At 41.7% G+C, this 25,111-nt stretch overlaps 1 protein-coding gene across 9 annotated transcripts in view; it reads right to left on the reverse strand.

The window, feature by feature from the left end:
* Positions 1-25,111, reverse strand: part of LOC139594494 (BEN domain-containing protein 5-like) — an 885,873-nt gene that overhangs the window by 404,117 nt on the left and 456,645 nt on the right. For 7 of the 9 annotated variants that reach the window (XM_071436695.1, XM_071436692.1, XM_071436690.1 and 4 more), the window contains one exon: positions 13,765-13,804. In XM_071436695.1, the coding sequence (XP_071292796.1) occupies positions 13,765-13,804 (40 nt within the window). The remainder of the gene's footprint in view (positions 1-13,764; positions 13,805-25,111) is intronic. The other 2 variants (XM_071436694.1, XM_071436689.1) reach the window with 1 other exon arrangement.

Here is a 25,111-nt window from a genome sequence, read left to right on the forward strand (position 1 = left end):
AGCAGATGTTTGCAGAGGCTCTGGGATGTCACTCCTGAGGGGTAAGAACTCCTCAGGTAAAGAGAAGTGCACAGGAATTTGGGGCACAGCATCCGTTTTATCTTAAGGTTCTTTCAGCTCCCGTACTATGAAATGCAGTCCCGTGAGCAGGGAGAGCCTTTCTGGATTCCCTTGTCCAAGGTAGGTCCATCACAGCTGAATTACCAGCCACATTTGAAGAAAATCCTGCCAACCACATATGAAGGAAATCAGGAATATGCCAGTATCCTGGCTCTGAATCCTAAATGGACCATCTGCCTGAGCTGCCTGCCCAAGTCCTGCACAGAACAAAAGTTCAGTTGTGTCTGTCTCCTCTGTGTCACAAGAGCACACAACACTTTCAGTTACAATAAAAAAATTTGTAAAAGTCATATTATTGCCATATTATTGTACCACAAACATATTTGCAACTCCACAGCATCTGTTCATTCCTCTGAGCTGGGCTGTGTGTCTGTGCTCCAGTGGGGCAATTTTTTGAAGGTAATACCAGCATGGACAGGGTGTTTCTTTCTGGAACTGATCATCTATGAACAATGGATACAGATAAAACACAGGAGAAAATGTTCTGCCTTTCCCAGGCACTGATCTGTGACCCACGGAGCTGCCTCAGGTAACACAATGGTGTTGTATAAAGTTTCAGGAACACACTGCACATTTCCAAAGTCCCTCAGCTGTTTGCTGGGAAAGCTCTGAAGCTACACTGATGAGCTGTGCAATCTAGTGCCCAGCTTTTTCAACTGTTCCTATAGATAATTCCATATAGATACTGTTCATATAAACAAGGGCTCTGTTTTGCATTTGACTTGGCAAATAAAGACCTAAACACACAAATACACAAAATTTAATCCAAAGCGTCTCTGCTGTTGATATAAAGTTTGCAGTAAATAGAAGATAAAATATGTAAATATTTGAACAAAAATATAATTAAAATAAATGAGAGAAACTCCTGTTTTCACATCTGGTCATTGGTGCCAATTGCCAGGCTCACATTTCCTCTTCAGGACTCAGTTGATTAAGGTAGCCATGACATATTTTCTGTCAAGAAGCCATTCATGTCTATAACGATATATGTCCCAACTTCACTCTCTCAAAATAGCAAATTCATTCAGATTTTGTAAGACATGCAAATGCTGCACTGCTCATGGAAGGGATCTGCCTCACTTGGGATACATGCAAAAGAGTTTTATTACTTGTTGGATTTTTTTTCCTCTTTTTTTATCACCTGCTGTTGGTTTTCCAGCTCCTCACTTTCCAATACAACTTAAAAATACTCAACCTTCCCCAAAGTCATTCCCCAGCAACAAAACTCCATTAGAATGAATGTTATAGGAATGATGGTCCCTTACTACCAATAACTGAATTATAAAATCCATCTTGGTATCCTCATTCTCTGTATCCAGCACCAAGTGGGCAAGGCTGGGAGGCTCCTCCCCTCCCTGGTACATCTCAACCTTGGTGTTGAGGAACTGTCTTCTCCTGGGATAAGAGCCTAATTTATCATCTCTGTAATGATGCATGCTTCTTGTTTCATCCAGCTGCCTTCTTTGGAAGAAATGGACAGCTAAATAGATTTAAATAGATTATATCCTAATTAATAATTAACATTTAAAGCAGATATACAAAATGGCTCACAGCCAAGTGGGAAATAAACCCTTTTCTTCAAGCTACAATTAATTTCTTCCAGAGATGAAATGATAAGAAGTACAAGAAAATATTTAGCAACATTTTTCTGCTCATTGAAATACAATTATTATGACCTGAAAAATGTATGGAAAGGTTCCTGACATCTGGTCCTCCTTGATAATATTCTTCCATGATGCTCAAACAAAATGCTGAATAACAAATACACCACAAAGCTCTGCCTCCTATCCCATAAAGTCTGCTTCTCCCTACTATTTTTTTCCTCCCCTTTGTATAAAAATTAAGTAAAATATATGAAATTAATCCAGTGAAGAAAAAAATATCCCAGGATTCAGAGGAGAAATCCTTAAATTTCTACTTATTCTCAGCAAGGTCTGGAAAAGAGTGAGGTTGAACACTGACCAGCTTTACAGACCCTCTTACAGCAAAGATTGCAGGGCCACTTTGCTGCCACTTTTAAGCTCCAGGCTGCTCTGCTGTGAATATAGGAAGGGATATTCCATGGCATTTGAAGACAAGCCTGAAAACATGCATTACATATATTTAATATGGTAAATAAAGCATTCTTTCCCCATAGCTCCAGCAATGCAATCCAGTGCTGTTAAACTCCGTGCTTACATTTGCCTTTACTCAATCCCTTTCTATCCAGAGAGCATTTCCTCTTCCCTCCAAACACAGCTGCTTTAATCCCCAGGCCCAGAATAAGCCACATTTCAGCCCTGGCAGCAGGAGCAGAGGCCAAGGAGCCAAAGGCAGACCTGCCAAGTCTCGAGGCTGCTGTCACTCCCTCCCTCTGCCCCAGGTCTGCACAGGTGATGTTTCCCTCCAGCCTGCATATTTTGGAAACAGCAGGCAGAGATGGGGTGGTACCGTGTGCCCCACCCTGACTTTTGACATGCACGGAGCCCTGAGGAACCTGATTTAGGGGAGGGGAATCCTCCCTGCACATGGCAGGGGGTGGAACATGATGATTTTTACCATCCCTTCCAGTGCAAGCCATTCTAGGATTCTATGATGCATTTCAGGTGGGAAAAACATGAAGGATTGAGCTCTTTTCCAGATGGGGACTGCACCCAGCAAAGGATTTACCTGCTGATGGATCCTTTGGCACCACTGCAATAACCCAGATAATTACAAATTGTTATCTAGAGCCAGAGCCTACAGGTCAAACTGGCCCAGAGGCTTCAAATGGAAGCTCACATCATCTTTGAGTGAGTGAACATTAAAAGAAAGGAAGCAGACTTTATCTTTAAGGCTGTGCTAGGCAAACATCTCTTGCAGAAAGTGAATAATAAATATGCTGTGTGCCATAGTAATGTCCATGGGGGGAGGTAAGGAATTGCTATAAAACATGGTATTCTAACTACTACAGATGTTGCTGCTAGAATTTACAGTTTTCCCTGTGTGCTTATCTCTCCTCACCAGTTTCTGCACACTGAATCACATTCAAACATGGGCCATTTGAAGCCATATTTTTATTATTTTAACCTTTTTTTTTTTGTTTTGGTGCTGCTATTAATTTCTTCTGTGCTATTCTGTAATGTTAAATAGATTCAAGAACTGTATTTACAAACCACATGCAATCCTATTTTGGCACATGTAAATTACATGCAAATACATTCTAAATTAGTTTGTTTATCACTCCAGAATTCTAATCCAAAGGTTTTGTTTTTTAGATTTAGTTTTTATTCTGACATGTTTACAAATGAGTTTGACTCTGGAAAATAACTTAATAAACTCAGGGTTAGCTATGCAATTAGAGGAGGCATCGGGGAACCATAAAACCTGGAAAACAATATTTACATCTTTTGTACATCCAAGATTCCACCTTTTTTTTTCCTCCCTTAAATTCATCATTTCAAAATATTGCTGTTATTTTCATATGAGGACAAACAGCAAGAACTCATTTTTATAACCAATGACCCCTCTCTCCAACAAGCAATTCATGGGGTAGCACTGGATAAAATGCATAAAGTAGAAGATTTCATTATAAAAAAAGAGAAAATGAAAAATAACTGAATTAACATTGATCATGACTTTTCAACAGCATTTCTTATTATTACGGCCAGGCAAAGTCTCCTGTGGGCAGTAAAGCTTTCCCGTGTATTATTAGCCCTCTACAGAAAGCTATGAAAAGACACAAATCTGTTTTGTCAAAGGACAGAAGAGCATTTAGTTATAGGAGAAAGTATGGCCATAATCCATTGTGGGGTTGAAGGTGAAGAAAACAGAACTATAACACGAAGCCTTAAGAGAGTAATACCCTGCAGTTAATTCCTCAGCTCCACGGCCAGGCTGCCCAGGCTGCAGGGAGAGCTCACTCCCAGGGCAGCCTGGCATCTCCAGGGTTGGTATTTATGAGCAGCAGCACTGCTGCCTGCCAGCCCTGCCCATGCTGGGTGCTTCCAGAGGCATTTTTGGGATGCCACAAGCGGCCACTCAGTGAGCACCAGCGCCCTGGCAGAGCTGTCCCCCAGAGGTGGGAATGCCTTGCTTGGCTGTGCTGCTGCTGGTGATTCAGCCCAGAGCCCAAACGAGACATTTAGGAAAGTTTCCCAGTCTGTGGAAAGATATTTGAGTGTTTGGATAACAAAACTCCAGCCCATCCCCTGGAGTGAGGGGGCTCAGCTCAGGATCAGCATGAAATCGCTCTCGATGTTGGGTTTGTCCAACCTCCAACAAGAATTAGGGGTTTGGTCCAAGTCAGCTGCAATTTAAGTGCTCTGGATCAGATCCCAAAGCAAACGTGCAGCAGGTCTAAGTGAGGGTTCCTTTTGCATCCAGCCACAGGCCCTACACCCTCACAGTCCCTGGAAGGAAGGTGGGTTCAGCACAGGGCATAGGCAGCAGCACAACAGGAATTTGCATCACTGTGAGGCTCCCTGGAGGATGGGCAGATAAATCAGGGTCTCTACAGATAACACCCACCTACCTACCTACCTTCCTTCCTTCCTTCCATCCATCCATCCCCAGAGGATAAGGACAAGGGATGCAGCTGTGCAACAGGGCAGGTAATAAAATAAAGCATCATGAGTAACACAATCTCCTGCTATCTCCTAGGTATTTGGAAAACAGTTATTTTCATTTTGATGCATATGGCCCAGAAATGTGACTCTGGTTTCTGCTGCCTTGTGGCCCTTCCCCTCCTGTGCCTGGCTCCTCTGGCAGCACTCTCTGTCCTGGCACTCACAGCAGGGTCTTGTGCAACGTCAGGAGCAGAGCCTGGTGTTCAAACAGAGTTTCACCTTCCTTTTACTGCTTCCTAAGGACACTGCAGTGCTGCTACTCTAACAGTCCTCACGTTACCTCATTTATAGCAGCTCAAATGACTCCCTCCAAAACTGCACTGAGCTGTGTGATGAACAAGTCTCTTTTCCACCATGGCTCATGCTGCACTTACAGTCTGAATTCACAGAACCAGCACACCTTCCCCATTCAAATCTCTACTAAAAATTCCTTTGTTACAAGCTCAAAATAATAATAAGGGCTCTGGGTTATCCTTTCTTGTGGATTCCCTGTGACCTTGGCTGACTGCTTTAACAGAAATGTTCTGCATACATAAAAAAATGAGCCCACTGGCAATCCTTAGAAACAAATGAGCTTAGGAAAAGAGCTTTGTGCAGTTCCTGCTCCCCTCTTCCTCAGTCCCACTCATTGTTGCTGTATAATCACCACTGTTTTTGCCATTTTCTGTTACATCAGAGATTGGAGGAAAGGGGGAGAAAAGAGGCACAGTTCTATGAAAATAACATTTTATTTTTGACATTCTCTTTCCATGTTTTCCATCCACTGCCCTGATCTTTGTCTGCTTAAGTTGCCAATTATTCAGGAGCAGTTTGGTGTCACTGCATCCAGCAGGATGACACCCCTGTGGACTGGGGTACATGGATGCTGCTAAAATAGAAATGAAGCACAGTTGCTGCATGTGCCTGGCTAGGTTAAAAAAAAAAAAGACACAAGCTAAGATTCAGTCCCAGGTGCAATTCAGCTGCACTGGGATAACAGCACCCTCAAGCCAGTGAGAAAAGGACTTGGGGCTTATCTGTCTCGGGCATAGCACCCAAGGAACAGGGCTTGGAGGCAGCTGTCCTCACACTGGTGAGGCTGCAGCACAGCTCTGCTGTTCAGGGCTCTGCTGGCCCATGCATTTCTGCACTGTGTTCTATTCTCTAGTGTCAATATAATCCTCTGCTGTCTTCTAGATATTTAATACAATGATTTCCACTTAGTCTTGTTCAGGTCACTCAGCGAGGAGAAATGTGCCTAAGTGAAGAGTGACAGGTGACCTTGAGAATTAAAATTTCATTAAAAAGGAAGAATGTTTTCCATCCTTTCCATCTGATACTGAAGAAATAAGGGGTTTATGAGAAAAAAAGTTTCTATTTTAAGTTTTCCCTGAGCTTACACAAGAAGAGGATCACAATACACCTGTGCACAGACTTGCTGATTTTCAGTCCCTCTAAAAGAGTGAGATGCTCATTGTGAAATAAAACAGAAAGTATTATGTGCAAACATTTACAGCATAAAAAGCCTTGTCACCTGGGATACTTGCTGCTCCTGAAAATTCTGATCAAAGATAAGAACCAAGACAACTCACTGTAATCAATTATGCACAGATAGTCCTCAGCCTATGTGCAATTCATAAAAATAACACTAAAAACATAACGTGGATTTACATGCAGAAATGAAATATGGACATGGTCAGAACACTAATCTTCTGATTGCTATCTTAAATTGGCAGTCCTGGCACTTTGAGCAGGTCCCTGGCTAGACACTGTTCCCTTAAAGAGATTTCCAGCAGTCCTTCAGCAGCTCCTGCTCACACCAGAGCCACAGCCCAGGGCTGGAGGTGACAGGAGGCAGCTCCCAGGGAGTCAGGGCTGCAACAGCCTGGACATGGGTTTCATGTCCATGCAGGCAGAGATGATGAGCCCCCACACACATCCCCAAAGCCCTCATGGTGCATGGAAAGGCTTCATTTGACAATCTGGCTGAATTTAACAGAGGAACAGTGCCCAGCCCTATCCCATGTGTAGCACAGGGCCCCTCTATGTGCACCCCCTGTACTTGGACTGACCAGAGGCAGTGGTCACCCTCCCATATTGGCCACTAAATCCAAAAGGCAAGTTGAGGATGTATCCAGGTTTCAGGCAGGTATGAACATGCTCTGATTGTTGTCCTCACAAATACCAAATTCACACTTTGAGGTCTTTTCTACATCTTTCCCACCCACCCTTATAACAGCAAAGTCAAGGAATTCATGTTGCAATATCAATCCTCTCATCAGCTTTACACCCCTCAAAACCAGTGAAATATTTAGATTTCCACGTGAGGATTTGTTCCTGTTTTGCTGTAGCTGACATCCTTTCCTCACAGGTCTTACACATTTTTGCCCAGGTGAGCCCCAAAGAGTACACAGTGACTTAATGAGCAGATCAATTACTGTTCATAAGAAAAGATACTGTCTCTTTAAAGGTTATTTGAAGGTTGATTGCTATCTTATTGCTTATATCCTGCAAATCTATTCAGCCTTATGAATGAATTTGACCTTTTTATACTTACTGGGGGAAAAAAACAGAACAGAAGTTAATTTAGAGCTCTATAATACAACACTTTTTCCCAGAGAAATGAAAGGGCATTCAAATCGATACCTGCACAATAACACTCTGATGAATGTTTGCACCCAATTTTCTCATTTTGCTAACTTGAGATTGGGCATTTTGAATAGTTCTCAAAGAACATATTCTTTATGTGCTGTGAAGTATGTGGTATTGTGTCCAAACAATGCTAGAGGATAATCATTATAGGAGTGTCACTGGGCCTGAAAAGGTCAGTTAGTTAGAAATGTCAGCTTTCAATGCAACTGTGCCGGACCTTCCCATGTAAGGAACCAATTAAAGGGACATGCCAAGGTGCATGGAAACACCATGGTGACCCAGAATAATAATAAGGAATTGTGGTAAAGCCTGATATTTTTCTTCAAAAGTAATGGATTAGCCTTTAGAATATCTTCTCTGCAGTCTTATTTTGACTTCGCAAATATCACTTCTTCTACATGTATCCAAAAAAAAGGTCACTTTTTTAAATGCAAAGGTGGGGATGAAACAGCCTTACTCAAAGTAAACATTCTGCAACCAAATGGGGATAAAGTTCTGGTTTCATTATTGAATCCAAAAAGTGTCATTTCAGTAGAACTCAAAACAGGGATGTTGGACATGGACGTGGGTGATGGTGGGGAACACAGGTGGAAATAGGTGAGGGGCAGGCAGAAAGATCAGGGAGGATTTTTTCTTTTGGGACATGGTGTGAGGGAAGGGAAAAGACACTGCAGTAGGAAGCATCTCTGCAATTATTATTCTGGCAAATGCAGAGGTATAACTGAGAATTAGGAAGGTACTGATCTGCATGAAAGAGTAATTACAAGCAACAATATTATTTCTTCTTATCACAGCAAATGGAAATTCTTACAGCTCTTCAGATGAGAAATTGGATATAGTAAAATTTCCTAATTAGCCCCAGGACAGCTGAAGCCAACCTAATGACACAAAAAAATAAAAAGAGTCCACATCTTCCTTCTGCTCCCTGTTAGTACAATTATCTTGCTAAAGTTTCATCAGGTCTGGAAAAAACTCCTTCCTGTGGCTTTATGGTTCAGCTAAGACAGACAACACGAGAATTTCACTTTGAGCAGAGATTCTAGCATTTGTATTTTATTTTTATGGTAGGGAAATTCTTGTACTGTGGGTTCAGACAAACCATTGCCTTGCTGAGCAGTGAGATTCTGACTCCCCCAGTTATCTCATATTATTGTGGGCAGAGGGGTGGATTAATACCCAGTGATATGGGAAATAATTCACTGAGCATTAAAAGACTCAATTATTACTGGAATTTTAAGTAATTTCTTTTCTCCACCAGCTTTGCAAGTAAAAGAGCGTGTGAAGCTTCACTAACAAACATGAGCAGTGGTTAAGTTAGGCTGTATAAAATCTTCAATGCCATCCTTTGACACATACTTAGACCAAAATCAATGTGCTATTAATTAATAAGGACTTGCAAAAAAAAAAAAAAGTCCCTGAGTTTTAGCAGCAAACAACTTTCTGTCACATTTTATTAGTTGGTATCATTTTTACTAATACCTGTCTTATAGCTTCATGACTTTGAGTTCATATTATTTTCATGCTTCAATTAGAAAGAAGTTGATAGCCAGACTATCCTGGAAGGTAATGGAAAAGTCTTGTAGCAGGGCTTAGTGGTGAAATTTATAGTTAAATGAAACTTTGAAATATACTATAAAACTTCTCCTTCCTTTACGCACTTTTACTTGAGGTCTCATAAACAGTAATATGTAGAAATGCAAAACTTAATCAGCTAAAAAATATAGCAAATCCCACATATCACTTTATGCAATGCCAGGAGAGCAGAAATATATTTTCCTAACCAGAGGAAATTAACTAGGCAACAGTCCTATATCTATAATTTAAAGCAGTAAAATATGTATGGCAGAAGCTAAAGCCACCTTAAAAGAATTCAGGGTAGCAGTATATCACAAATTAATGAAATGGAGACATTTTTAGAGCATGCAGCACTGATGATATTAAAGGGGGGCGAATATTTCACCACATAGATCAGACTGATAAATACTTTTAAAATCAAGCATTTTTCTCTGTTTGAAAGTGTAAGATCTTGAATGTTAGGAGGAAGCACGTAGAAGCCATTAACACGTCTGACCAAATCTCAATAGAGATTAGGATTATTTTCCTTTGTCCTTGTCTGTAAAGCTCTGATGTGGTTTACACATTAGGAAAATCTGAGTAAATCAAAAGCCAGGAATTACAGAGTCAGCACTTACATCTTTTCATCTAAAACAGAGCTGAAAGAAACTTAAAAAAATTACTTTATATTCCGTGTTGTAGCCAAGCTGGACACTACAGAATATTCAACTACCCCAGGTTTTTTAAATGCAATCAATTTACTGCTTCCAAATGTAGTTGGTTTATATACATCTGGGAAACATGCACCTACGGTGCTGATGAATTTCTCCTGACATTGCACTGATTTCAAGAGAATGTTATTTTAAATTGGCAGTAGAGAGACTGGTAGAGAAGGATAAAGCCCTGAGGATGGCTGAATCAAAGAGAATTTCAAAAGAATTTTCCTGATGGTTCTTGGATAATATCACATGTTAGCTATTTTCAAAGCCAATAGTTTCCAACACACTTCCATTTATGGTATCAATAATTAAAAAATACTTCAGTGGGAGAGGAACTTACCTTACTGAGAAGAGAAATTGGAAAGCTGTGTTATTATCATAAACACAGGAGATGCAAAAAGCTGTGTCTCCATGGAAAAGCTATGGAAACAGGGGTATCTTATTTGCAGCTATTGAGTGGTTACCACGAAATGTGATGTGATTGCATGTGCGTGTTCAAAGTGCTACTAGAGCATGATCACAGAGAAATGAAGGGCAGATCCTCATCTCCTTTGTGCAACAAGGCCAAATTAAACCACCTCAAGCTTTGGTCCTAAACCTCAAAGACAACTAGAATAGCGTTAAGGAAATGTTTTGGATCCAATTCAGAGGTAAAGCTGGGTTTAAAGAAAATTTAAATCACCAAAACTTAAATCTCATTATGTCCCACTCCCTGCCAGCATGTCCCTGCCAGCTCCTAATGAATTTTTAACATCCTTCCCGCACCCCACTGCGCACACCAGCTCTGACTCGGGCACCCTGAACTGTACAGCAGCACTCTAATTGTACCTCACATGTCAAGGGGCAAGAAGAAAGGAGTGTGGTGAGAGCATTGATAAATTTAACTTAACATTCCTCCAGCTCCTCAGCAGCAAGGCAGAGCAGAGAACTCCCCTCCACATTTTACAGGGGTGTCAGTTACTTCAAAGGAATATATTTGAGCACAAGGGAGCCTGGCTTGCTCCCAGCTTATGCAACATTTGTGTCTGGCTGTTTCTGGAGATCCACAGCAAAGCAAAGACTTCCTCCAGTTTGGGACACAGTGTGGAGCTTGCCATACCTGTTTTAATAGGGTGCTGGAAGAGGTGAGCCCTGCATGTTGCATACAAACGGTGTAGTTGGAGCTGCAGCTCCAGCCATCTGTATTCCTGTTCCTTTTATTTTTTTCACTTTTGCCCAGGCTTGTTTCAGTCCAGGGTATAGATTAATGGTCTATACCTGTTCAGTTTAGCATACAGATGTGCTTTTAAGCCCAGAACCTGTTCAGGCAGGTTTCAGGAAGCCAAGCACCCACTGCTTGGGGGTTGGAAGCAACATGGAGCAGGGCAAGAGGCAGCGCTGGGTCACTCTCGGTGTGGGTTCAGAACAGCACGGGCAGGGGTGAGGTTCAGGGAACAAAAAACAGCCACAAATTCTGACCCTTCTGGGGGTGATTTCTGGGGCATCATGCAACAGCCATGGCCATGAGGAGCAGTGTGACTGCCATGAGACAACGTTAAGGTTTCTGTGATTCCACAAACTCTCTTTAAATGTTTTGGTGCCTAAGTCTCAACAACACTTAACTTACATTAATGGCATTATTTTACTTTGCAATTAATCTCATTAACTGGCTGATCAGTTTTTGGAAATTGTTATAGTAGCACATGGAGAACAGCTGTTGTACTATCTGAGAGGGATCACCATCAATTCTTGACTAAAGGTAGAAAAACTGGTTCAAGAGCTTCACATACGCACACAAGAAAGAGAGATGATATTCATTGTGACAGAAGTGCAAATCTCAGAGGTCACCTTTTCTTTTGAAGCCCTTTGTCTACTCTTACAATTAAGCAATAGGGTTTTGGTGGCCGACACCCCTTGTGGCACACAGAGGACTTTCACAACTCCAGCTAAAGCTGTGTGACCTCTGCCAAAAGCAAAGGCTGCCTGCCTGCGGCAAGGTGGAGAACAGAAACAAGTCCCAGGGGATTGGCAGGTGCAACTAAACAGCTCAGCCCCTCATTTGAATCAGCAAATTAAGGGTTGACGGTGATTATGGCTGATCTCAGCCATCATAACTGATATCACGACTTTGTAAAAGCAGACTGTCAATGTCAGATCTTAGAACTAGGACTCAAAGAATTAAATATTTTAAAGTATCAGTCTCCAAAGACAGACAAAAGCCCCAAGGCTATGATTTATTTTATTTTATTTTTGTATTTGTAGGGTTGAAACTAGACCCTTTAATCCACAGGCTGACATTTTCCAATCCTACTGGGAATTGAGTGCCTAACTTTTTCAACCCCTTTGAAAAATCTCAGCTTTATGCTCTTTGGTAAGTTTGGCCTGATCCAGCACCAAGCTTCTTTTGAAAATGCCTCTTCTGAAGGAAAAACTACAGGCACTTTATTATGTAATCGTGAACAAATATTATTTTTTCCCCTCTGTATACAGTTATGGTAGATTTCTGGTTAAATATCAAAGGGTAAAACTTGCATTTCAGAAGAGGCACATGTTATAGAAAGCTTTTCCCCTACTTTTAGTGCAGCATGCTTACCTACACAGTTATTGAAGATCCTTCTAATTGCTGTGCTCATTTAGTAGATTGCTTTATTAAACAGAGACCTGATCAGCTATTTACTGATCACATCTACGCACCAACTCAACCCAATCAACCCTTTTACACTGAATACTGTGTCAGAAATTATGAGAAAAGTATCATAAGTTTGTTTTACAGAAAAGTCTCATATTAAGTCATTCTGGTCCCCAACCCTCTTTTCTCTTATTGAAAAAGTGCTTGTAGAGTTTGGTGCCCTTATCCAAGATCTGAGTGTGTGCTATGATTAGGACCTTCAGACAGCTTTTTTTTTTTTCTTTTTCCTCTAGAAACAGGGAATGCTGAAGATACGGAAAATGAAAAATGTGCCATGTTTGTCCTTGAAGTTACAGTTAGAATAGTGACAATAGCTGTATCACACTGTATTGTTGCTTTTATCAGCAAGTGCCCTGAGCATACATTAACATAATTGCAAACTGCGTGAAAAGTGAACATGCAAAAATGTGATGCAATTGCCAATAGCCTCAAACATCTGTCCCAACAAAGTGTTCCTCCTCCTTATTTTAATTCTTATTATTTTAACAAGGTTAGTGAAGGAGAAACCATGTCACAGATTATATCTACATTCAGAGTGTCAGAACAATTATTGATGCAAAATTGTTATCCAAGCAAATGTGTGTCACATTTTGTTCACTTCCCATAACACCTGTTCATTCTGCTAGCACATTATTACCAGTTAAGGCCAGAATTCATTAGTCCCAGTCAAAGCCCACCTGAAAGCTTAATTCATACACACATCTGAAAAATGAACAAAGTTAACCAAAATTTAGCACTATTTGAGATGGGCTTCAACTGAAGCTGGTGGGCGGCAAATTTCTGTAGCAGCTAATGGAAAGAAAGTGAGCCAGGCAAATAGGAATAAATTAAAAGCCACCCAGCCTTAAGGGCTGAGATCACAGAAGAGCACAAGTGAACCAACCTGCATTTCCACCACGGTGCTGAGACCTTCAAAACTCACTCTTGCCACAGCCCCACACTTTCCCAATAAGAACAAATTTTGGTTTATCTCCTTGACAGGTAAATGACAAAAGCCATCATGAAGCAGATGGTTTAAAGCATTTTAATTCCACCTAAATATTTCCTGCCCCACTTTGGGGCTCTCAGCCCTGAGCCTGGACCTTGTGTCTCCTTCCACATGTCGAGTGCCATCATCTCCCGACTCCCCAAGCTGCTCCCGTTTGCCATCAAGGAAAGTCAAGCTTGCATTTCTGTGATACTTGAACACACTTTGTGAATTTGAGGGCATCTGCCCTGCAGATATACCACTAACTGTAACCCCAGGAGGCTTAAAGAAATATCAGCACTCCAATTCATAGAGTAAAGGTCTGAAGAGGCAGCTCTGTGAACGGATAACTGCCCGGGGCTTTGCCGAGCACAATATAGCTGTCACTTGTTATTAGGTGAAAGATTTTCTGGGGAACAGTGTTTTTCATTTTGCATGTCAGAGACAGGGGAAAAAACACATTTAGACAACCATCTCTTTAAGAAAAGAGAAGAGAGCGGCACAGCAGAGCTCACTTACCAGGGCTGGTTATTGTCAGGAGGTCAAGCCGCCGCTTCTGCTGAAAAACAAATTATAAAGGAATTGTTAAAAGGGGACTAATTTTAGTGGGTCATCTTAGACCTGCAAAGTAAGTGTTCTGACATTTACAGCAGGATTAATTACAAGTTACATGGCTCACTGTAACTCCTTTGGAAGGGATCCACATATACTTTATGAGGGAGAAAAATCCCCTTCCTCAGTCCTTTTAATGTGTATTTATTTGCCCTTATAAAGTGTTACTATTTCTTTTTTGGAACATATACTTGAAATGGATAGCTGGAAGCACAGATGGACCGATATATTTATAAAAGTGATTTCTGATTCCACAGGGAAGAAGACATGGAACCAGGACAAGCAACTCTAAATTCTTTATTCATATCAATCATTGACTCAATGCCTGTATGTGATCAAACACAATTATATTGCCTTGGGGTGAACCTTTCAAAGACATGCAGGAGGATCTAGACAAACTCAGAACTGATAAAAGGAAAGCTTCTGTGCATGCTGACTGCAGTCAGCCCATGGATCTTGTTGCCACCAGATATCTCTCATCCCAAAAGCTTGCCAGACTTGATCATCACTGGATATGTGTACAGACAGCAAAATACAGGCAGTCATTATGGCAAATAATCAAGTTTACACAGAGGACTGGTTTGTAGAAAGGCTACAAAACTTCACAGGATGAACAAACCCTTACTATGAGAAAGTTAGGAAAATGTTTGGCCTGGAACAAGCCAAAAATCCCACCAAGGCCTTTGTGATGGTGGGTGCATCTGAGGTTCCCTTTTCCCGTAACACGTAACCAGAGCTGTTACCTACTCCATGTTCCCAGTCTCAGGTGATTTCTCCACCACTATCTCTCTGTGGCTTGCCACTTAAATCCAGGTGCTCCTGGACCATTATCATCTTTTTCCACTTTTCTGTGGGCTGAGAGCTTTCTGTCACAAGCAGGGCTTTCCCCATCTCGCAGGCAGACTGCTACTGCCCCTTCGTCATAGTGCTTTCCAACTTCCTGTCTTCTTCCTAACTTTGCCCAACATCAGTGTGTCTAGCAGGTATTGAAGATTGTACTGTCCAGTTTAATTTCTCTCTCCTAATTTGCTCAATAATGTCTGTGTTACTTTCATTTATTGTCAGCCCTATTGATCTTCCAATCTAATTCTCATCACTGCACTCACTGTATTCCCTATGTGACAGCTGAAAGTCCTTGAGGAGGAAACATTGACTTGGTATTCCCTACCCTGAGTGCTCTTCCTTGGAAATCATGACTGATGAAAGTCCTTTCCAAACCCATCATTTCCCTGTGGTAAACCTTCACAGGCTGAAGTGCATGGGCAGCATTGGTCATCCACTGAATACACTTGAGCTGTGCTGGGCACAACAGCAAATTTGGCCTGCTGGAAGGTCAAGTGGGGCATCAGGATGGAAAAAACACATTTTCTGAAACCTTCTTGGCCTTCAGTTCCTTACCTCTGGCACAACACAAAATATATTTGAGAGAAAATTCCTATCTCTTTTTCCAGAAGTGCTCCTTGTTCTCTTAACTCTGCTAAATCATTCCAAGCATGACCTTAGCTGTGTGCTCGAGTATATTTGCTTTAGTCTAAAATACTGGGGCCAAACCTTTTTTCCAGGTGTGCCAGGGTAAAAGGGAGCAGAAAACCCTGCTGCTGCCTTGTGTCACCCGCTCACCCTCCTCCTTTCCTGGGAGCAGCAAAGCAGAGTAAGAAATCCTGTGTGTGAGCAGAGGACCCACCTTCCCAAGGGGAGCTGTGAGACAAAACATCTCCTAATGAGCTAAATTTTATATAGATCCTGCACCTTTAATCCTGATTCATATGTACAAAGCTGTGAAATGCCAGAGCTTAGCCCCCACTGGGCCAAAAGCTTTGCTTACATTTCTCAGCACAACTGGAACTCCAAATGCTGTATATCTAACGAGCAGCCAGAGCAGAAAATATATATCTGAAGCCTATACTCCGTGAAAGCCTCTCTACTAGGAAAAAAGGTGGAATATAAATATCCTGCATCAAAGAAAGTTGGAAAATGTAAAGATATGGAACAGAGAGAAAGGCATGCAGCCCAACTGGGCCCCAGTCCTGACTTGAGTCTGTTAAATGGGGTAAAAATAAACATTAAATGAAAAACCAAAATAGCTTAGCTTGATGCATCATGAAAACAAAAGCATATAGGACAGGTCAAACAAATGGGAAATAAAATGAAATTATTACAAGTCAAATGTTCAGTTTGTAACTTTTTTCCAGTTTGACTGCTGCCTTCAAGCTGACCTTGGAAAAAACAAATTAACTCCAGATCCAGGAAATCTTTGTGTATATGTTGAACTTTAAGCTGAAGTTATTTCTCTGACTTCAAGTGGAGCAGCACTGATCTTTTGCATCTAACACCTAACTGCTGCAAGGGATTTGAAATGCCACCAGGTTCTTGGCACTGGCCCCACCCAAGTGCTCCAGGCTGGAGCTCGGTGATTCCTGCCTGCCTGGTGACAGAGGGAGGAAAAAATTCTCAGCTCTGACCTTCACTGGACCTTGAAGAGGTTTCTCTGATTTAGCTCCTCAAGGGAAGTTTGTGTACACTCACCCCAGCCCTGGAGAGAAGCAAACAGCAGAGTGCATTCCAGAATCGTGCATTTAAACATGCAAAGATGCCCTAATTATGGACACAATCACTTTCAGGAAATTCCTGCCTGCTCTCAGATCTCAGGGCTAGCTCTGCCGTTTCCAGGGCTCAGCTGGATGCAGGCAGCCTAGTAACTAGATGGATTTGAAAAAAAAACAAAAAATCCAGACAGACTCACTTATGAGCAGCTATAAAAACAGCAGTATTTGAATTTAAAGAGAGAGACATTACAAATGTCACACCCATTATTAAAATAATTTCATCAGAAGAATCGTGGCTGTGGGGCTTTATGTATTTGCTTCTTTCTTCAGTGCTGAAAGATGCAAATTGCAGCTGTGGCCCCCCTCCAGCATGATCACCCTCTCCCTGTTTTGACAGATTTCTTGAAAGACTCAGCTCACAAGATGTCTGGCTTTTTTTGTTCTGCCTTTAGGAATTTTCCACTTCTCAAACACCTGCCCCTGCTGAGATGCTTGGGACCATCCCAATCTTCAGGCAACCCACTGTCCCAAGAATTTCTTACAATCTGAGCACTGAAATGTGATGAGTGTTGTCCCTGGCTGGGAAGGTGGTGACAGCTTCCCATGTCTCTAAGGCTGGATTTCACCCACGTTGACAAAAGGGCATTCCACAAGAGACACAAAAATGATCCCCACAGCATCAGCCATAATTTATAAGAGGCAAACAGAAATATTCCCTGCATCATCCCAGTATCGCTGCTGCTGCTGCTGTAATCCTGTCCTGCCCTTAAGGGGCAGCATCCTCTTTCCACTCTGCTGAATGTTTGAGATCCCAAGGGCAGGAAGAGGCCACTGGTGATTCATCCTCATCCCACCTGGAGCAGTTTCCATCTCTGGCACTACCCAGAGGCACAGTCCCTCCAGTGTACCGGGGCTCGGAGCTAACCTGCACCAGATCGTGCTCACTTCCACAAAATTAACACAATCCTTAATTAATGCAATAAGCACTGATGAGTAATAAATCATATTAAAATACAAGGAAGGCAATTTTTTAATAAATTAAGCATTGATTCACTCAATAAATATTAATCTGCTAAGCATCAAGAATTCATTACATTTTAGGAAACCGGTTGAAGAACGTTGCTGGTGAGCTGGTCTGCAGTGTGCAGAATGGTCCCTGTTCACCCATAATATACACTTACTTTTAACTAATTCCTGAATTTATCAAGTCAAACAACTTCCCTGAAAGTGAGTCTGGATTATTATTCCATTGCAAGATGCAATTTTCTCAATACAGATTCTAACTCACCCTTCAGATTTTTTCCTGTTTCTTAGTAGCTCCTTTTTTAAGTACCTCCTTTATCTTCCTTGGTTTTGGAGGTCTTTAAAATATTTGCTGACTGGTGTCATTTAATTTTTACCTCAATTAACTTAGCAAGAGTTGCAAAACTAGGAAAAAATTGCAGGGGGAGTGTAAATTAACTCATTCATTTAAGTTTAGCTTATCTATGAGATGTTCTTTCACACTTTGCTCTCTGCAGAGTTCCTCCAACCTTTTATATAGATGTGGGATGTGCTGCACTTGCTTTGACTCTTATCTACAGATTAGCAAAAGAGAAGGGAAAAAAAGCCAGATGCAAAGATGCCCCACGAGACTGATATGGAGCTGTTTCTGTAGCAACCGATGATTTTCTTCTCATGTAAGAATGAGCCTCGTCATATCTAATTCTGAATGTATCTGGGCCTTCCTTGCCAGCCAAAGCTGTGTCAAGTATTAAGTCAATATAGTCAGAAAGAGTGATAAAAAAGCAATTATAAAGTCATCTTCCTACTCTTTCTCCAGCCATGATCCAAAAAAATATCCTTATCCCTGCCTTCTGTCCCAGCACATCATCTCCAGGGCCCCTGCACCCAGCAGTGCAGGTAAGGGGGGATGGAGCTGGCAGCAGCTACTCAGGGATCTATTCCACACATGATGCTGGAAGCTCCTCCAGCTTCCCAGCCATCCACATCCCAGGAGCCAGCAGAGGTATTTCTAAACAGCAAGGCCATCTATTCCTGCCTTGCTCCATATAAAATTCCTAAGCCCAGAGCTGAGATCAACTCCAGCCCTAGAAACTCCTCTTGGCTTTGTGCCTTTCACTGCCTCCACTCTGTGGGCAGTTTTTGCTGCAGCTGTGAACCCAAAACCAGGCTGCCCACTCACTGACAGCTCCTGCCACTGCCCCCTCACAGGAATCTGCCATTGACTCTCTGGGACCTCACAAGGACTTTGTCTTCTTATTTTACCCAGCCTGGTCTATGATATTGATTTCTTCCCCCTAATTTGAGTGTGTTTTGAACATGTGTCTGTCCCTCACCACCTTCAATTTACTGTGCAGAGGGTTTAAGATTGAAATGAATTGCACAATGTTATTTTTTTTTTCCTGGAAACTTTGCCACAAGTTGTCACTAGCAGCACCTTTTCTTTTTGACTTCAAAACAAGCGTTTCTTTTCTGTAAACTGTGTTGGCACAAGAGTAATTGAAACCAGTGTATCTTATCACAAATAAAGCTGAGGATGTACTGAAGGGTGCATTTCACATTTCTGTAGCCTTTATGATTGCCCCAATCTGTAATGTCAATGCTTTGGAAATCTGTCCTTTCACATTACAGCATGAAGGAACCCAGGAGTTCAGAAAAGGATAAAGGAGATCCAAAGTGTGCAGCTTGGCACAGGTGGGTGGCACAACGTGGAGGGAAAATGTGCAGGAGGGGCAGGTTAAAGGCTCTATCCCACCCTTCCTTGTTGCCACCTGCTGTTGGACAGGTTAAGAAATATTCAGGGCTGATCAACATCTGGATAAATTTTTTAAGGAAGGCTTCGATGAAGGAAGGTGCTGGGGAAAAAGTGAACATTCATGTCTGCCCAGTTCCTAATTCCTCAAATGAAGTTTCACTGCTTGTACCTCCTTCCCTTCAGAGTGCAAGAGTTACCTCCAAAGAGAAACTCTTGATTTAAGTAATGATACCAAAAAAGTACTAATTCAAATCCCACAAAAATGGATAATTTGGTGATTTAAAGATGTCTTTTTTTCCCCCCACATGATTCTGAGCAATAATGTTTTCTTTCCATCCTAAAATCACAGACTTTTGTTCACATTATGAAACAAGATCTCACATTCTGTACTTCCTTTATGAATAGCTGCTAAAGTTTCCTGGTATAATGATAAAATGAACCAGTCAGCTTGTTGACACTTGACTGGGATTTTAGCAAATTGCATCTGCTGTAGCCTACCCTGTGGAATCAATTATTGATAATATAGGTGAGGAAGAACATTTATAAAGTGGTTTGGGATAAGTTGTTGTTCATGCTAAGGACTATAATGAGCATTTTAAACCATTTTGACAGTGACCTCTGCAGGTATTTGATTGCTGCAATGTGTGGTAACTCGATTCTGGTTTAGAATCAAAACCAAGCCCAAATAATGAAAGACAGTGCCAAACCTTTCAGCTACTTTACTCATTCTTCCAGTGCACGTCCTCGAGAAGAGGAAGAGGGAGCTCCTCCACGAGCTCCTCCACGAGCTCCTCCACGAGCTCCTCCACGAGCTCCTCCACGAGCTCCTCCACGAGCTCCTCCACGAGCTCCTCCACGAGCTCCTCCACGAGCTCCTCCACGAGCTCCTCCACGAGCTCCTCCACGAGCTCCTCCACGAGCTCCTCCACGAGCTCCTCCACGAGCTCCTCCACGAGCTCCTCCACGAGCTCCTCCACGAGCTCCTCCACGAGCTCCTCCACGAGCTCCTCCACGGCTCTCCCTGACTGGCTTACCCACCCCCTTTTATCCCGGTCATCTTCATCAGTTACAGCTGCAGCCCAATTAAGGACATCACAGCTGCAGCCCATCAAGGGCAACCAGGACCTCTGGGGCAAAGCCTCTATACACATATTCAAATACATTTCCTCTACTATATTTCCCCCTTTGCTTTTACTTAAGTTAACAGTTATACAGATATTCAATTACAATACATACATACATTTCTCCATGACTCACAGGCCATGCACAACACACACATTTCTCCATGACTCGCAGGCCATGTACAACCCACATAGCTCCTTGCTCAAAGGCCATACTCTTTCACAGCTCCCTGACCCAAAGGCTATGTTCCGTCGCAGCTCTTGGCCGCCACAGCTCTCGGCTGTCTTATGTGTCGCAGCTCTTGGCCGCCACAGCTCTCGGCTGTCTTATCTTCTGCTAGCAACCACCGCAGCTCTTGGCTGTTCCGTCGCAGCTCTTGGCCGCCACAGCTCTCGGCTGTCTTATGCTCTGCTAACTATCACGTCGGGATCACCACTTGTTGTTCTTCTATTATTTCCAGAGTCCCATATTGTTGTTATTAGATTTCTAAAGTCCATACCTCTTGGGTGTATTCTCATGGCTGCAGCTCTTCACAGACTCCTTCTTCTGCACGCTGTTCTCTCTCAGGCCAGGGCTCCTCCAAGGCTCTCCCTGACTGGTTTACCCACCCCCTTTTATCCCGGTCATCTTCATCAGTTACAGCTGCAGCCCAATTAAGGACATCGCAGCTGCAGCCCATCAAGGGCAACCAGGACCTCTGGGGCAAAGCCTCTATACACATATTCAAATACATTTCCTCTACTATAGGAGCCTGTGATTACATCATAAGGGAGAGACAAATTCAGAGGTTCATGGCCCCTATCTGGACCCTGAAATTGAGTTCTGAACCCACAGATGGTTTACCCCAAACATTCTTTTGCTCTCTATGCCTAAATTAATATTTATTTAAATTGGTACTTAAGTTCCAAAATTCATGTCTGACCCAAGCAGCTTAGGTACCAGCTAGTAGCAGTTTAGTAGCAGTTTTCTATTCTCTTCATGTCAACTAATACTAAGTTTAATAAACTGTCATCATGCCAGAATAGGCAGGACACTGCTGGGGAGGAGGCTGGCTTAGATTCAAAGGAATTACTGGTTTGCAAAAAAAGGGAATTCTAGGAGAAGAGGAAAAAAAAAAAACCAAAAACGCCTCAGATTCTGAAGATGTTGGGAAAATTTCTGAAACATGAGAATTTTTCGCTGAAAGAGTGACTGACTGCAGCCCTCCAAGCTCTGCTCAGGCACCACTACAGCCACAGATTTTTCTGCAATAGGGACAGGCAGGAGGGAAGGGGGAATAACTCTGTGCTTTCACATTTAAACTAGGAGGATTGTTGCAAATCCCCCCCTCAACCCCCAGATATTGTGTAATGTCTCTTAATTACTGTATATAAGTTAAGGCAACATGATAAAAATTTCTTCAAAAAGTTAAATTAGAATCTGTTATGTATGGACAAATATATAAATTTATATGCTCAACTATTTTGGTCTCATCTAATTTCAAGCTTTTCATCTAATTTCAGTTTGAGTATGTTTCCTTTCACAATCCATGGCAGTGAGTTTGTTTTCCTATTTTTTTTCCAAACCAGACCACTGCTTGTCATATTCACTTCAACAAATGATTCAGAGCATCCCAATCTTTATTCTCCCAAAACCTGCCTATTTAATTACAGCCCATGACAGCACTGTCTGGAGAAGTCAAATGGCACAAATGAGCATGGGCTTTTCTGAGGGTAAAAGGAACAATCTGGCTTTCCAAACAGAGCCATCACTTTCTCATTTGTTTCTGAAGTCATGTTGTCGTGCTTTCCTATGAAATGTGCTAAAATCATCACTAATTCCTGCAGCTGAGGCACCAAGCTTGTGGAGCAAGGTACAGCCAGGCTGCAACTGCTATCAAAATTCCTCAGGACTACCAGGGCAGCTCTGGGACTCCCCACAGCCACTCCCAGGGTCACTCTGCCTTTGTACACTGTCTACTGTAATTCGTGTTTAATCAATGGGTGGTGTCCCTACAATTGTTTAATAAAAAAGCCAAATAGAGGCTACTGCAGCCAAGGCAGCATTTCACTCTATACATTTCAACTGGGACAGTTTCATCTTAGTTTTTAAATTTGGCATTTTAAGCCCAAATCCTTCAACCAGGTGCTTTAAACTGTGAAAAGGATTCCAGGGGAATTTTTATTCACAGCAGTTGAAGAGAGTTATATGTGTTGTAAATAATATGTTATGCTATATTAAAGGAGAAAAAAAAAAAAAGCTTGGTTCATCAGAATCACTGAGCTGAATTAGTTTGCCTGAGAGCAGCATCAATGGGGAGTTGTGTAAGAAAATGAGGCCATCCAGATATTACAAGTTTGCTCCTCTCCTCAGTCCATGTCAGGTTATTCTGACTAATAAAACAGGGGACAACATTTGTCCTGTCAGCTGAAGAGAGATAAGAGGTCTGAAACCCTCATTTCATTAGCCTCATTGCTAACTGGTTCAAATTATCTCTCTTTTACAGTTGTTCCTTAAGCAATTCACTGGGGACCTGCTACCTGATGTACATCTCATGGTGCTTGAAAAACCCAGAGCACACACTGGTGAAAAATCTGGGCACCACTTTGAGCAGGAGGACCTACTGGGAGAGGGAAGGGACCCAAATGCTGATTTAACCAATCTTAACATGAAACTGCTCATTTTTTGCATCAGAAATGTGGAGATGCTTCAGGGCCCAGCCCAGCCAAAGGCTGAATTTCCCCAGCTCCCCCTGGTGAGGCACTAGGGGCAGGTTGTGCCCCTCAGAACCAGATCCCCACCAGACAGAAACTGAGATTTGCTCACAGGTAACAAACATTTAACCAAGGACATGGCAATTCTGTCATGAGACGAAGCAGTTGTCCTTTGGGCTGCACAGAAAATATGTTTCTCTGGGTAATTTGAAATGTGGATGTTTAGCTATGATTTGTAAGTCACTCTGAAGTTTCCAATTTTTTTTTTTTTAGAAATAGATAGTTCTGTATTTTAACTGCTACCATTGCCCTTATTTACATTCTTCATTTTTTAGAAGAAATCCAAGAGGTTTCCAAACATCCATTGAGCATTAACCTCAAAAATTAATTATCTAGATGTTTGCAACAACATTTACACACTGTGTTAGGAAAAGCAATTTGCTTCCCCCAAAGAGTACCTATTTTTCAGTTAGCAAAAAAAGCTGTGGTATGTCAATAATAACTCAGGGGGAAGCATCAGTCCATCATTTCAAATCAATTTCACAGTTGCAGGAAAGGTGAACAGAGTTTCCACAGGTGAAAATGCCAGGAAAATTTATCCTTGTTCTTAGCCTGAACTCCATTGTGTCAGACAGCAATATTTCAGTGTGGTTTTTCAAAAAAATTTTTTGAAAGACCAACACAAATGTAAATGTTCTAATTTATAGTGGCAAAATTAGGTGTCAGATTCATTCTTGTTTTCAGTGAGCTTAAATTTTTCTTGTGGGCATTGGAGACAGAGAACATTTTTCCTTCTGAAATGTGGCTCCCTTTGCCACGGTCCTGTGGGTTTGGGTTATGGAGGAGATGCAGGAGCGCAGCTCAGCTTTGCCCTCTCCAGTCCCAGCCTCCCCAGGGAAAACTTTACTCCCCACAGACCACTCCAGAAGAAACTGTCTCTGCTATTTCAGCCACCAGAAATATATCTGTGCTAATTTACAGCTGGGAAAAAAATATAAATATGAGAGTTCACGTCTTTTATATCCCCAAATAAATAAACTAAATGGTTTAGACAATACAATAGAATCAGTATTTTCAAATGAGCTTTTTAATGAAGGCTGAATAGATTTCCAGCCCACATGAGCAGAAAACTAAGTAAAATCATCAGGGATTACTGTTAAAAAGCTCCTTGAAAAAAAAAAAAAGAAAAAAGAAAAAAGGAAAAAGGAAAAGAAAGAGAAATTGATCTTAGGGCAGAAAATGCACTTTGCATACAAGGAACTGGCAAAGCAAGGGGCAGCAGAGAAGAAAGTGTTAAGAGAACTGAAGATAAAAAGGTGCCATTAGGAAGATGGCTTTGGAGCAAATTACATAGAAATAAGATGAAATTTTTCTTAAAACCAAATAAGCAAACAAACCAGCTCCCCCAGCCCTCTGATCAGCAAAGAAATCAGAACTGTCAGCTTTCATCTGCCTCGCACAATAAACCTAAACTCAAAAGAATAGTTAAGTTTTGATTCAAGCCACACAGAGCTAATTTTGCTGGCCATAGCTTTCCCTAACTAGGTGTTTTGGACTCTGAGGAACATGAGATTTTCTAGGTTGGAGAGTGTTTTAGTATTGCTACTGTGTCAACTTTGAATTATGCACGGATTTTTAAATACGGATCTGTTCCTCTACTTATGATGACAGGCACATTCACATCATATAAAATTGGGAATGAGGAGAGCTAAACAAAGCCAGTGAGTTCTGAATTGATCACCTAAAACATCTGCTGTATTGCTTAGGAATTGCAGCCCATATGGTATTTCAGAGCATCCAATATTTGGAGGCACACTACCTATGCAGAGCATCCATAAAATGTCAGAAACACCCATTTTGGCTATTTCAATCTTAACTCTGGATGTTCTTTTTTAAAAATAAAAAGCCTAAAATTATTTCTGGGTTTATTTTTTCTGTTTTGTCATGTAATTTGATTGCAATCAACTTATCTCCTGCCCTAAGTCTCCCCTGTGTTTCTGTATACTGGGAATGTTAATAGTGTTCAAAATAACAAGAACTTAATGGAAAAGAGAAAAATAAGTGATCATCTAAATGTTGTCCTTCCTATCTCAGCCAATCTTCTCCTTGCACTTATTCTGAATCTCACCAGCATT

Source organism: Agelaius tricolor, unplaced genomic scaffold (assembly GCF_023055355.1).
Source record: "Agelaius tricolor isolate 1412-34295 unplaced genomic scaffold, bAgeTri1.0.p SCAF_11, whole genome shotgun sequence".
In the NCBI taxonomy this organism is placed as follows: Eukaryota; Metazoa; Chordata; class Aves; order Passeriformes; family Icteridae; genus Agelaius; species Agelaius tricolor.